This window comes from Agelaius tricolor, unplaced genomic scaffold (genome assembly GCF_023055355.1).
Source record: "Agelaius tricolor isolate 1412-34295 unplaced genomic scaffold, bAgeTri1.0.p SCAF_36, whole genome shotgun sequence".
In the NCBI taxonomy this organism is placed as follows: Eukaryota; Metazoa; Chordata; class Aves; order Passeriformes; family Icteridae; genus Agelaius; species Agelaius tricolor.
Genome location: NW_027269296.1, coordinates 1073945 through 1086253, shown reverse-complemented (window position 1 = coordinate 1086253; position 12309 = coordinate 1073945). Strand labels below are relative to the sequence as shown.

Genomic DNA, 12309 nt, shown 5'->3' with positions numbered 1-12309 from the left:
GCTGCTCCAAGCCCCAGTGTCCAACCTGGCCTTGGGCACTCCAGGGATCCAGGGGCAGCCCCAGCTGCTCTGGGCAGCTCCTTCCTCCACAGCAGCCGCCGATCCCTCGTCCGGAAGCTGCTCCGAGGGCGATTTGTACCATTTTTAAATAAATTCTCATCGCTCTGAGCTCAGCCATTCCCACAGGGACCCTGGATGGCCGCTCCTCGGGGCTCTCCAGGGCTGGCCCAGAGCCGTACAAACACCGCCCGAAGTGTCCCCGGAGCGCTTTTGGGGCTCCCCCTGAAACCTCCCGGGGGAGGCGGCGGCGAGGCCGGGACCACGGGGCCCCTCAGGGGAGCGGACCCGCCGCGCCCCCTCAGCGGGTCGGGCATGCGCAGAGCCGCGGCTCCCTCCCGCCGCTCTCCCTCACCGCTGCCTCCCTCTCTCCTCCCCTCCTCTCCCTCTCTCCATCCGGGTCACCGACCCCCCTCACACACCCTCAGCTCCCGGTGGACGGCGGGGAGGGGGGGACGCGCGCGCAGGCGCGTTCCCGCCGCCGCCCCGCCCCGGCACCCGCGGGGGCCGCGCGCTCCCGGTGCCGCTCCCGGACGCCCGCGGGACCCGCGCGCTCCCGGCGCCCCGCACGGACCCTGCGCGCTCCCGGCGCCCCTCAGGCAGAGCCGTCCGCAGGTGAGCTGAGCTGAGCCGCGGCCCCGCCGGAGCCGCCCCCGGGCCGGGCTGTGCCGGGCCGGGCCGTGCCGCGGCTGCGGGCGGGGAAGTTGTTTTCATCCTCTCTCAGGGCGGAGACGGAGCGTTTGGGGGGTTGAATTAAAGAACATTCGCAGCCGAGGCTCCGGCCCCGGCCCGGGTTTGTCCCGGCGCGCTGAGCCAGGGCAGCTCCGTGGGGTTTGGAATCGTGGCGTGGTTCTGGTGGGAAGGGTTAAATGCCACCCGCTGCCACCCCTGCCATGGCACGGCCACCTTCCACTGTCCCAGGCTGCTCCAGCCCCATGCCCAGCCTGGCCTGGGGCACTGCCGGGGATCCAGGTGCAGCCACAGCTGCTCTGGGCATCCCCGCCCTCCCACGGAAGGATTTTCTCCCTGTCAGAGCAGATTTAACTGCTCCTGTGGAAATCGCCACCGTTCCCAGCCCTTGCATTCCTGGAGCGGTGGGATGTGACCGTGAATGAGCCGCTGCTCCAGAGGATGCCAAGGAAAACTCCCCGGTGCTGCCTGAGCCCGTGAAGAGCCACAGCTCCCCATGGCAGGAGCTGCTTTGCTTTCATTTCAGATGATTTTTAGCCTTCTATGAAGTTGGGGAGTTTGCTTATAAGCATTGTTTATAAGCATTTCCCCGTCAAGCTGGTATTTAAATGATAAGCAGGTGTTAATGCTCAGAGAAAGGACTTGGTGAAAGGTCTGAGCCCAGTGGCTTTAGTTCTTGGAATCCTTTAAATTGTGCTGTTTAATCTGAAATCTATGAGGGGGTGAATGATCCAATAGTTTGCTAATGAGTATTGCAATGAAATTGTTTATAATTCTACTGTTAATTTCTGTTGTTTATAATTCTGCTGTTAATACTATGATAAGAATAAGCTGATTGTAATAAATAACTTGGATTTGCATATCTCCATTCACATCAAACAATTTATAAATAGGAATCTCTCACCTTTCCAAGGAGGTAAGTGAAGAAATTCCCTTTTCCTGAAGCAGAGCACTGGCTGTTGCACTGATAATCACATTCCTGTACCTGTCAAGTCTGGAGTGTTCTTCTTCTGATTTTGATGCTTTCTAATAATTGCACAGTGAATAGTTCTACCCAGTCTGTTCAAATATCACTTCTCACAGGGCTGTTACTCCTGTGCTTCTTAATTAATATTCATACCTGAGTCTCACCTGTGTCATCCTGATGTTGGAGATTTTTGCCTTGCTCAGTCATCAGGTGTTTTGAATTGATTTGGGTGAAGTAATGAAAAATCAGTTTTCTGAGAAAAGAAATAGAATTAACCATGAGGTTTATGATTAAAAACAACACCACTATGATGAAATCTTAATTAAAAAAGAAAGAAATACAAAATAATTGCAGTAACTTCTATAGCCCAGTGTTGTCTGCAGAAGCACTCTGTGCTGAGCTGGGTTTGGTTTAATGTCACTGCTGCCCTGACTTTGTTCTGCACTGAGGCTCAGACCTGACCAAATCTTGAGTTGCTCCGTGTGTTCCTCACTCCATGTTTCATTCACCATTCACCCAAGTATTGAGTTTACTTTCCAAACTCTCCCTTTTCCCTGCCAGTGTTGCTCTCTCCTTGCTGGAGGCCTCCCCATCCTTTGGGCTGTCAGGAAAGCAGGTGCTGGAGCAGTTTGTGGGTTGGGTGCTTTGATCCCTCAGCAATGTGGGATCAAAAGCAGGCCAAGGCTGGAATGTTGCTCCCAGTCCAGCAGAGCTTGGCTGGATGTGGGTGTCTGTCCTGGTGCTGTTTGGGTGAGCCCAGATCTCCTCAGAGCCAGATGGTGCCTTTTGTTTCCACCATGTTCCTCTTCCCTCCTTGCATGAATCAGCAAGCACGAGAACTGAGGTTTCCACCAGCTGCCTGTTCTCCCAAATTTCCATCCTTCCTGCCATGCTGGGCAGCAGAACTGAGATCCCCAGGTGTGACTGGGGCAGTCACTGTCATTAACCCGGTTAATCCCCCCTCGTTAGGCAAATATTCAAATGAGATCATTGCCAATGAAACATCACATATTTACTGCCTTCTTTTAGTGTTGTGTCACAGGTGATCACTCTTTCCAAACCCAGGTCTGGTGCAGTTAACCTGGTTTTCTCTCAGCTAAGAGCAGTGTGATAACCTCAGGAGTTTTGCAGGGATGGGTTGGCAGAAGGTCCACTCCAGTAAAATCTTTTCTATTTCTATAAAAAATACTCTCCCTGATGTTTTTTATTTAGTCTCTTGCTTATTTGCATTTTTTTGTCTTCCTTGATGTGTCTACTCCTGTAAGTACTCCTGCCTATGGGAAAGGTGCAGGAAAAGGACATTTCCTTACATCAGGAGATTTCAGATTTTTGAGAGGCTTTGGACAGATGATTTAACTTTGTCCACGTGCTCTCATTGATGAAATAAAGTTGTTATTTTTTCAGATACCAGAGGACTGCTCTGATTACCCAGGAAATGGTTTTAATTATTAAACAAGAAATTGTTGCTCACTGTAAAGTGTGTCATGGAGAAAAGCTTCTAGAACAGCGCTGTCATTTTGGATTCCTGTCAGAGTAAAGGGAGGAGAAACTGCAGTTTCCTGATGGGGTGACTTTATCTTCCCTTGGATGGAGCAGCAGAGTCCTCCCTCCACCCTCAGCAGGGGAATGTGATGCTGCTGAGTCGTGGGGACAGAACCAGTTCCCTGTTGATTCCTGCTCCTTGTGAAATGATTTGCCCTTAGCAGTGGGGCAGGAAGCTGTGCTCCCCTCACGTTTGGTTTGGGTTTTTGGCTGGCAGGGCCCTGCTGGGAGCTGAGGAGCTGCTCGGGGGGAAGGATGCTCAGGGATTCCATGAAGTCCTGGAGCGACAGCCAGTCAGACCTGTACAGCAGCGACCAGGAGGACGAGGAGCAGATGATTTTTGGAGAAAATGAAGAGGATTTGGAAGAGATGATGGATTTCAGTGACTTGCCTACCTCACTCTTTGCCTGCAGCGTTCATGAGGCCGTGTTTGAGGTACAGGAGGAGAAGGTAAGGGAGAAGGAGTGTGAGTTGTTCTCAGTGTTCCATTGAACATTTTTGTCTGGATTTTCAGTGTATTAATGCACATTATAATTGAGGGGAAAAAAATCTGTAAATGAGGTCCCTTGTGGATCAGAGAGCTGGTAAATTAATTGAATCTCATAATTGAAAATTATTAATTGGATTTCAGAAGCATGAAATCGATTTTCATGACAGTGCAGTGCAGCTGCAGCACTGAGCAGCTCTCGCTAGGTGGCACCTGCTGTATTCAGAGTTTCTGGGCTCATTCACATCGGTTTACTCTTGGGATTCAGGTGAAACCAGTGAGACAAAGCTGTGCTGCCCTGAGTGTGGATTTACAAGCAGGGAGGGAGGTGTGGAAGGTCCAGGTTGAGGTGATTCAGGAAATGGATGGGAGAGGACAGTAAAGGAAAATATCTTTTCATGGAGTGAGAATGTTCATTTTCACCTGGAGAATGTTTGTGTTTCTCTGCAGGAAAGGTTTGAAGCACTTTTCACAGTCTATGACGAGCAGGTGACATTCCAGCTGTTCAAGAGCTTCAGGAGGGTGAGGATAAACTTCAGCAACCCCGAGGCAGCGGCCCGGGCTCGGATAGAGCTGCACGAGACCGAGTTCAGTGGGAAGAAGCTGAAGCTCTACTTTGCACAGGTACAGTGGGACACAGAGACCTTGCACCTCTGTCCTTGTTCCCTTACTCCTCCTTTGCCCATGAGCTTCATTTGGGGGAAATACCTGAAATCTCCTCATTGTTCTACACTGAGCTGTGCCAATATTTTAGAGCACAGTTTTGGTTTTCGTCTTGAGCTGAGATTGGTTGGGACAGTCACCCAATCAGACACACAGAGGGGCTGCAACAAAATAAGTGGGTCCCAAATTCTCTTTCTAAGAGATGCTTTTGCATCTGTTTCCTGTTGCATTGGCACAGGTCCCACAGCAGCCCCTGCACAGGTTCTGAGCTGCAGCAGCTCCCTGAGGTGTTGTACAAAGAGCTGAACCTGTTTTGGTTTTTAAAGCTAGGCTGAATTAGTGGGGAAATAAACCAAATAACAAGGGAATTAATATTTGTGCTCTCTCCTGGCTTTGCCTGCAGGTGCAGGTGTCCACTGAAATTGGGGACAAGTCCTACCTCCTTCCTCCACAACCTGTGAAACAGTTCCTGATTTCCCCCCCTGCCTCTCCCCCTGTGGGCTGGAAGCAGAGTGAAGATGCAACTCCTCTGATCAATTATGACTTGCTCTGTGCTGTCTCCAAGCTGGGGCCAGGTAAGGACATTTACCTGCTTTTGTTTGGTATTTCCCTTCAAAAGTGGCTATTGAGGGAGTTTATCTTCTTGTCCTTTTCTGTGAGAAGAAAATGAGTCTCTTCTCTTTCTAAGCCTTCCTGGGAAATGTGCTTTTTGCTTTCTGTGAAAAGCAGGAAATGGGGAGGCTTGATGTTCTTAAATGCTTTTGTAGCTTTTAGTTTACAAATGTCACAGAAATATACAGCACACATGATGTCACTTAGAAATGCATTTGCTGCTCATGTTCTGATGTCTTCCTGGGAGTTTTTTACATCCCTCCCTTCCTCTAAATGCCAATTAAAAGATTGATTGGATTCAAAGTGTGCTGTAACTGCTGCAGGAACTGTTTTAAGGCATTTGGTGAAGAGTGGAGGTTGAGCACATTAAAGATGGGGTGGGAATTCATGATTACTTGGTTGTGCTGTTGAAGTTAAGGGGGTTTTCAGCTGAATGCTTTTCCTGGGGCTGTTTTTAACCTTGCTCTTGCTGGCTGCTCCCAGGGGAGAAGTACGAGCTGCACGCAGGGACAGACTCCACCCCCAGCGTGGTTGTGCATGTGTGTGAGAGTGAGACTGAGGAGGAGGAGGAGATGAAGAACCCCAAGCAGAAGATCCTGCAGACACGGCGCCCAGACCCGCCCCCCACCATCCTGAGTGACTCCAAAGCCTTTGAGTGTGCCCTGGAGGTGGGGGGGACAATGCCCTGCTAGAGCTGAGCTGCTCCACCTGGTACCAGCCCCAGGCACCCGGCCAGTCCATGTGTTGCTGTCTGTGCTGCTGCTATAGGTCACACCAGATCTGACTTGTAGTTGTCTCTCATGTTCAAGATTTTGGATGCCAATGCTCTGAAAAGCACTTTAATTTTAGGGACTAGTCCCCCCCCGAGTGTAGCAAATCCACCTGACTTGAAATAGTGACAATTAGGGAGTCTGGCTGTGTTTTGGTTTTTTAAGATGTTGCCCTTTGCTCTCTGTTGTACAGTGTGATGTTCCAAGTGCTGAAATAATCTCCTCCTGTCACGAGTGGGTTCCAGCAAGTTCCTTGTACAGCAGTTAAAAGCTGATCTGTCCAACAGCTTCCAGTTAATCTAGTGTTAAACTCCAGTGAAATGCACTCTCTATGCTCAGATTCCTTGCCAGCTGAGGTGAGGGTTAACCTTTGCTTTTCTCAGAAATACCAGCTGTGTGTTTGTAGTTTGACATGAGGACAAATACACTGAGGAGCTGAATTCAGGGGGGAGAACACCAGAGGAAGAACCTCAGAGTCCATCACCAACACTCCTGCTCTGGTGCCTGTGGTGGTTGCACTGAGCCCTAATTAGGAGTTAATGGCAGTGGTGGAGTGGGATATGGATCCAGCTGTTGAGTGTGCTGTGTCTGATCCTCTCTGACAATCTGGGGGTGTTTGTTCCTCTCCAGTCCTTGGGACTGCCTCCACCTCTGAATAAATCCAGTGACTGTTAGGTCCTGGCAGGAGCTAAAACATCCAAGGGTTAATTGTTAACTTCTCCAGTCTGTTTTGTATTTTCAAAGACAATCAGTTGCCTGGCTTAGCCAGTTTTTATGCAGTTTCAGCCCTTGTTTGCTGTTTTTCATGAAGACTTTTTCTGTGTGGCCTCCTGTGTGTCTGGCAGAGCATCTGCTGCTTCTGAGACCAGGATGCATCTTTTAGAATACAGATCTTTGATTTTGTGATCTTGTGTTAAGTGTTTTAGTAGGAGGAAAATATGCCTTGGTATAACAACACCTGCTCCTGTGCTTTTATGCTATTTTATAGCCAAACTTTTTTAGTCTAGACAGATTCTTCTTTTTTTCTATTTAAAAAGATAAAATGATTTGTGAACAAACCAGGCTGCTGATGTTCCTGTGTAGAAATCATTCAGAAATTCAGATTTTTCAGGTTCATTTCAGTGTGTTTCAGTTGTACCTAACGTGCTTCTTGAACTTCCAGAAGTGTTTTCACTTGACTGACAGCAGGGGGAAAAGGAATGGGCAGGGATTCTCATGGATGTGGAGGTTTTCAACTCTGTGTTGTGCCTGCTCAGGATCCCTCCTGCCACCAGCTTCAAAGTGGGATCCTGCAGGCAGATCCTTGCTCCAGAGACAGGAATAGGACAGAGTGAAAAGGTAGGAAATGGGGTTTGTCCTTCTATCACAGGTGTAGTATTTATGTATCTCTTCAGGTATTGAAATCACTCCAAGCCCAGCTTCACTGTCTCACTGTTCCATGGAATTAAAACAAAGGTAAAAAACCCAACAAAAACCTGTGTTATCCAGCAGGCTTATGGATTTTTGAAATTCCAGAAGTCCGGGTTGGATTCTCTGTGGTGTTTCTATTTTTTAAATTATTTCATTTCTACCCCAGTGTAGAAGTTGCTGTAAGTAGGAGTAAGTGGAAAACCTTCAGAAACAATTTTATAATGAGAATCAAGTGTGATGTTGTTGATGTATAAATGTGTTAAATGTGGAACAACATTCCAGCACTTTCCATTGTGTAAAGACACTTCAAATAAAACAACGCAGTGCCATTCACATGGGATTTGGGATTTGGGATTTGGACTGTGTTCAGGGGATTTGGGATTTGGACTGTGTTCACTTTCATGGGGATTTGGACTGTGTTCCATCAGGACAAGGTGGATATTGAGATCTGTGAGGGTGGTGTCTGCCTGAATGTTCTCATGGGCAGAAGGGAGGGACCTACGAGAGGGATTTGGGATCCTTGGGTGGGAAGGAGGAGCCAAACAGAGGCTTCAAATCTTTAATGAGGCCATTGATCAATATCAGAAGTGATTTTCTCCACTCTGGGGTGACAGCCTGCCTTGGCAAATGAAGCTGGAGTTTGCTTTATTCCCCCATGCCATGATTCAGTGCCCCCCACCAGAAGTGTTTCTCCCAGTCACTGACCTGCTGGTGAGGGCTTTATTTTTAGCAGCAAGCTTGCACAGAGGCACCAACTCAGCCCTTTCTGAGCTTGCACTTTGTATAAATAAATACCCCAAATTCTTTTAAAACGTCCTCCTTGAGCAGCAGCTGAAACATGTGGTTTTCTTTGTGCTCTGGAGTTATGGGAGTACTTTGGTTTTATAATAACTGAGAACCTGTGATTGCAGCTCCTCATTCTGCCTGGTCCCCTGGACAGACCCTGTGCATAAAATTCCAATTGCTTCATTTATTCCCTGAAAGGTTTAATTTCCATTTTTGACTGGGTTTGGATTAGGGGTAATTTTGAGCCCAGAACAGAAGGCTGGTTTGTGAATTTTACTGGGTTTTGTTATTTACTCCACTGTCAGCGTAAAACTTGCTAGGAGAGAATCTTGGTGAGGAAAGAGACCCCAGCCAAGCTTCATCCCCTTGGAGAAAATGCAGAGCAAGATCGAAGACTTCTCCTCCTGCAGGTACTGACCCTGAGATGTGAGTGTGACACAGCTGTCCCTGCCATCACTCACACTTCCTGATCACAGGGTCTGATTGCTCCACAAAACAAGAGCAGGGCCTAGAGAGTAGAAAACACTGTATTTGGGATGTTACCTAGTGTGCTAAAATCCTCCTCTGAACCAGGCTCTGTACTGGAACACTTTGGCATGCTCAGGCTTGCAGAGGGAATGTTTGATTCCCCTGCTGAAGGGAACATATTCCAACCATCAGCAGCATCAGGGTGAGGCAATGGGAATGGCATTCTAGCAGTCTGGTTTGTTCTTACATAAAACACATAAAAATAACCAATTCCTGTCCTCTGTGGCTCTGTGTTGGGATCACAGGCACAGGACAGGGACTGGGATGGCAGCCAGGCTGAGCTGTGCCCTCCTGTTGGGACAGGTCGCCTCAGCTCCCTTCATCCCTCCCAGGGAGGTCTGGTAATTATTTCTGAGGCTGTGGGTGCATGGAGGGCCCGATTTCACAATTCAGTTCCAAACTCAATCATAATGAATGTTTAGCTGGTTTTGATATCTGCTGTGATATCTGTTTCCTCTTGGTTCTCACTGAGACACTCCAGGCTCTGCTGTGCCCTGCCAGGGGCAGGCAAACTGCAGATTAACCAGCAGAGCTGTTCCAGCAGGAGTCCAAACCTGCTCCATGGTACATTCCCTGAGACTCCACACCTTGTAAGGCTGTGTCACTTCCTAGGGGTTGGTAATGCTGTAGTAAGCCTGGAGTTAATTCAGAGTTATGTTTTATCCTTTGATGTCCATTGACTTCATCAGGATTTTATGGAGCATTCCAGAGTCTCCCTTGGTCCTCCTTTGATGGGATAAGCTCAGGGTTGGTGCCTGCAAACTGGGTCACTGATGGTGACAGCAGAGCTTTATAGTAACAGTGTATAAACATTTATTTATACATTTAGCAGTGTATAAACCTGGTGTGTGCCTCTAGCTCCTAGGAAAGGGCTACAAATTTAGGAGTGGTGAAGGACAAACCCTTGGGAAAGTCTCACCCTCCCTCTCTGCTGTCACAGAGGCTTTGGGAACTCACATTTGCTTTTATTTAGGCTGCTGGCTGGTCACAGGGGCTGCTGCCTCCTTTCCTGTACTACTTAAATTGAGTTATTAATTATTTTTATTAACTTACATACCTCTTCCCAGTTATGGCTGCTGACTGTTGAAAGAAGCCCCTTTGCTCTCCAGAGATACAGCCCAGGGAAGGTTTGTGGCTGGAAAACCCCTCCTGTTTCTAGGAGAGCCTCGTGCTCCTGCTTGTTTCTGCAGGATGGGACAGTCATTGTAAGGAAATCAATCAAGGGAAATTTATCCCCTTGGAAAGATGATTGGTGAGTAATCCCTGCAGGGATTTCAGTCTCTGGTTTTAAGGAGCTGCATGGGCTTCAGTGAGATTGAGGTGGAAGTGACTAATGTGGGTCTTTGTAGCTGTGCAAAACATTTGCTAAATAATTGGATCTGGAAACTCTGGTTTCTGGTGGAAAAGCCTCTGTGGTTGTGTTCTGTGGGTTCTGTGTGAAAATCAGCCTGTGGTGGACACCAAAGTGAAGCATGAGCTGTGTTAAGGGTACAAATGTTTCTGGAGGAGGAAAGGGAGAGCTGCAAGGTAAGCAAGGACCTCATTTTTCATCCCAACTGGCCTCTGGTCTTCCCAAGAAATCCACTGGAAATGTTTATGGACCATCAGGCCCCCCCTGTTGCTGCCTTCCATAGGGAGCTGGGATTCTGTAGGGAGCAAGTTTTCTCCTGTTTCAGGTTGCATTCCAAGGGAGGTGGGTGGTGAGGCTCTGGCTGCAGCTGGGGCAGCTGAGATGGAGAACTGGGGGAAACATCTCCTGCACAGCAGCTTGACAACCCTAAACCACGAATGGAGCCTGAATGAGGGCTGGGGCTTGTTCCTGTGTTTCCTGCTTTCCCCTGGGAGCAGCATCAGGCCCAGGCAGGGAACAGATCCCTTTTTAAAGTGTGATGTCCACAGGAAAAATCCAGCCAGGGACTGTGATCACACTTCTCTGGAGGATAAAGCCAACGAAGTACAAGTTAAAGGCGAGGATTCCATTCCAGTTTGATCCTCTTGGTCCAGCTGTGTCGGGGCTGTGAGCAGTCCCAGGTGGTTATTATTCATTTCTTTCCAGCTTTCTGATGTCTCCTTGCTCTTTTAGTATAGTTCTACTATCTCATTTTCTTTTAATATTTTAGAGATCATAAAATAATAAATCAGCCTTGTGAAAGGTGGAGTCAAGAGTCTCACCTCTTCCCTCATCCTGGGGACCCTCAAAGACCACCACAATCACCAGCTTGAGCTGGTCTGGGCAGCACCAATAAAATAAAAAGCTTTAAAAATAGAAAAATTAAAAAAAATTAAAAAGAGAAATAAAAATAGTTTAAAATAATTTTTAAAATAATTAATTAATTATTTTAATTAATAATAATTAATATTTTAATTAATATTATAATTTAATTAATAATTATTATTAATTAGTTAAAAAATAATTTAAAGATAAATGAAAAACAAAATAAAAGCTGTAAAGTGCTGTAAAGCGCAACTGCCGTAAAGCGCGACTGTCGTAAAAGGTGCAGTAAAGCGCGACTGTCGCAAAAGGTGCCGTAAAGCGCGACTGTCGTAAACTGCCGTAAAATGTGCCGTAAAGCGCGACTGTCGCAAAAGGTGCCGTAAAGCGCGACTGTCGTAAAACTGCCGTAAAGCGCGACTGTCGTAAAAGGTGCCGTAAAGCGCGACTGTCGTAAAACGGCCGTAAAGCGCGACTGTCGCAAAAGGTGCCGTAAAGCGCGACTGTCGTAAAAGGTGCCGTAAAGCGCGACTGTCGCAAAAGGTGCCGTAAAGCGCGACTGTCGTAAAAGGTGCCGTAAAGCGCGACTGTCGCAAAAGGTGCCGTAAAGCGCGACTGTCGTAAAAGGTGCCGTAAAGCGCGACTGTCGTAAAACTGCCGTAAAGCACGACTGTCGTAAAAGGTGCCGTAAAGCGCGACTGTCGTAAAAGGTGCCGTAAAGCGTGACTGTCGCAAAAGGTGTCGTAAAGCGCGACTGTCGTAAAAGGTGCCGTAAAGCGCGACTGTCGCAAAAGGTGCCGTAAAGCGCGACTGTCGTAAAAGGTGCCGTAAAGCGCGACTGTCGTAAAACTGCCGTAAAGCGCGACTGTCGTAAAAGGTGCCGTAAAGCGCGACTGTCGTAAAAGGTGCCGTAAAGCGCGACTGTCGTAAAACTGCCGTAAAGCGCGACTGTCGTAAAAGGTGCCGTAAAGCGCGACTGTCGTAAAAGGTGCCGTAAAGCGCGACTGTCGCAAAAGGTGCCGTAAAGCGCGACTGTCGTAAAAGGTGCCGTAAAGCGCGACTGTCGTAAAACTGCCGTAAAGCGCGACTGTCGCAAAAGTGCCGTAAAGCGCGACTGTCGCAAAAGGGGCTGTAAAGCGCGACTGTCGTAAAAGGAGGTGCCGTAGTGCTCTTATTGAGGACACTGCTTTTGCAACACCGAGGTTGGTAACACACTGGTCTAATAATGGGACAAAGTCACTCTGCCCACGACAGAGATCTCTATAAGCAACTAAAGCCTTTCATAAGTTCCATGCCAAGTCAGTTACTGAAAGGGGAGTTAAAAAATCTTTTAGAGTGGACTATAATGAATTTCCCCAATGCTGACCGTTCAGCCATGTTTACCAGAGACTTTTAGGATACAGGTGTTTAAAGCACTTTATTACTATCTCCCACCGGGCCATGGCTGCCGGGGAGCTGCTCCCAGCTTGCAGGGCGCTGCTTGAGCCGTGTTTGCTGCACGGGGGACGCCCACAGCAGCCGCCCGCCGAGCTCCGCCCCTGCTGCGACTCCGCCCCTTGCCGCCGCGAGTCTTTAACAGGACACG

At 48.3% G+C, this 12309-nt stretch overlaps 1 protein-coding gene across 1 annotated transcript; it reads left to right on the top strand.

Moving 5' to 3' along the window:
- Nucleotides 1–392: 392 nt before the first annotated feature.
- Nucleotides 393–7531, top strand: RCAN3 (RCAN family member 3). Its single transcript, XM_071453060.1, has 5 exons — nt 393–672; nt 3474–3706; nt 4194–4367; nt 4810–4981; nt 5502–7531. Exons 2-5 carry the CDS (start codon nt 3512–3514, stop codon nt 5708–5710), a joined length of 750 nt encoding a protein of 249 aa, XP_071309161.1. The 5' UTR covers nt 393–672; nt 3474–3511; the 3' UTR covers nt 5711–7531.
- The last annotated feature ends 4778 nt before the right edge of the window (nt 7532–12309 follow it).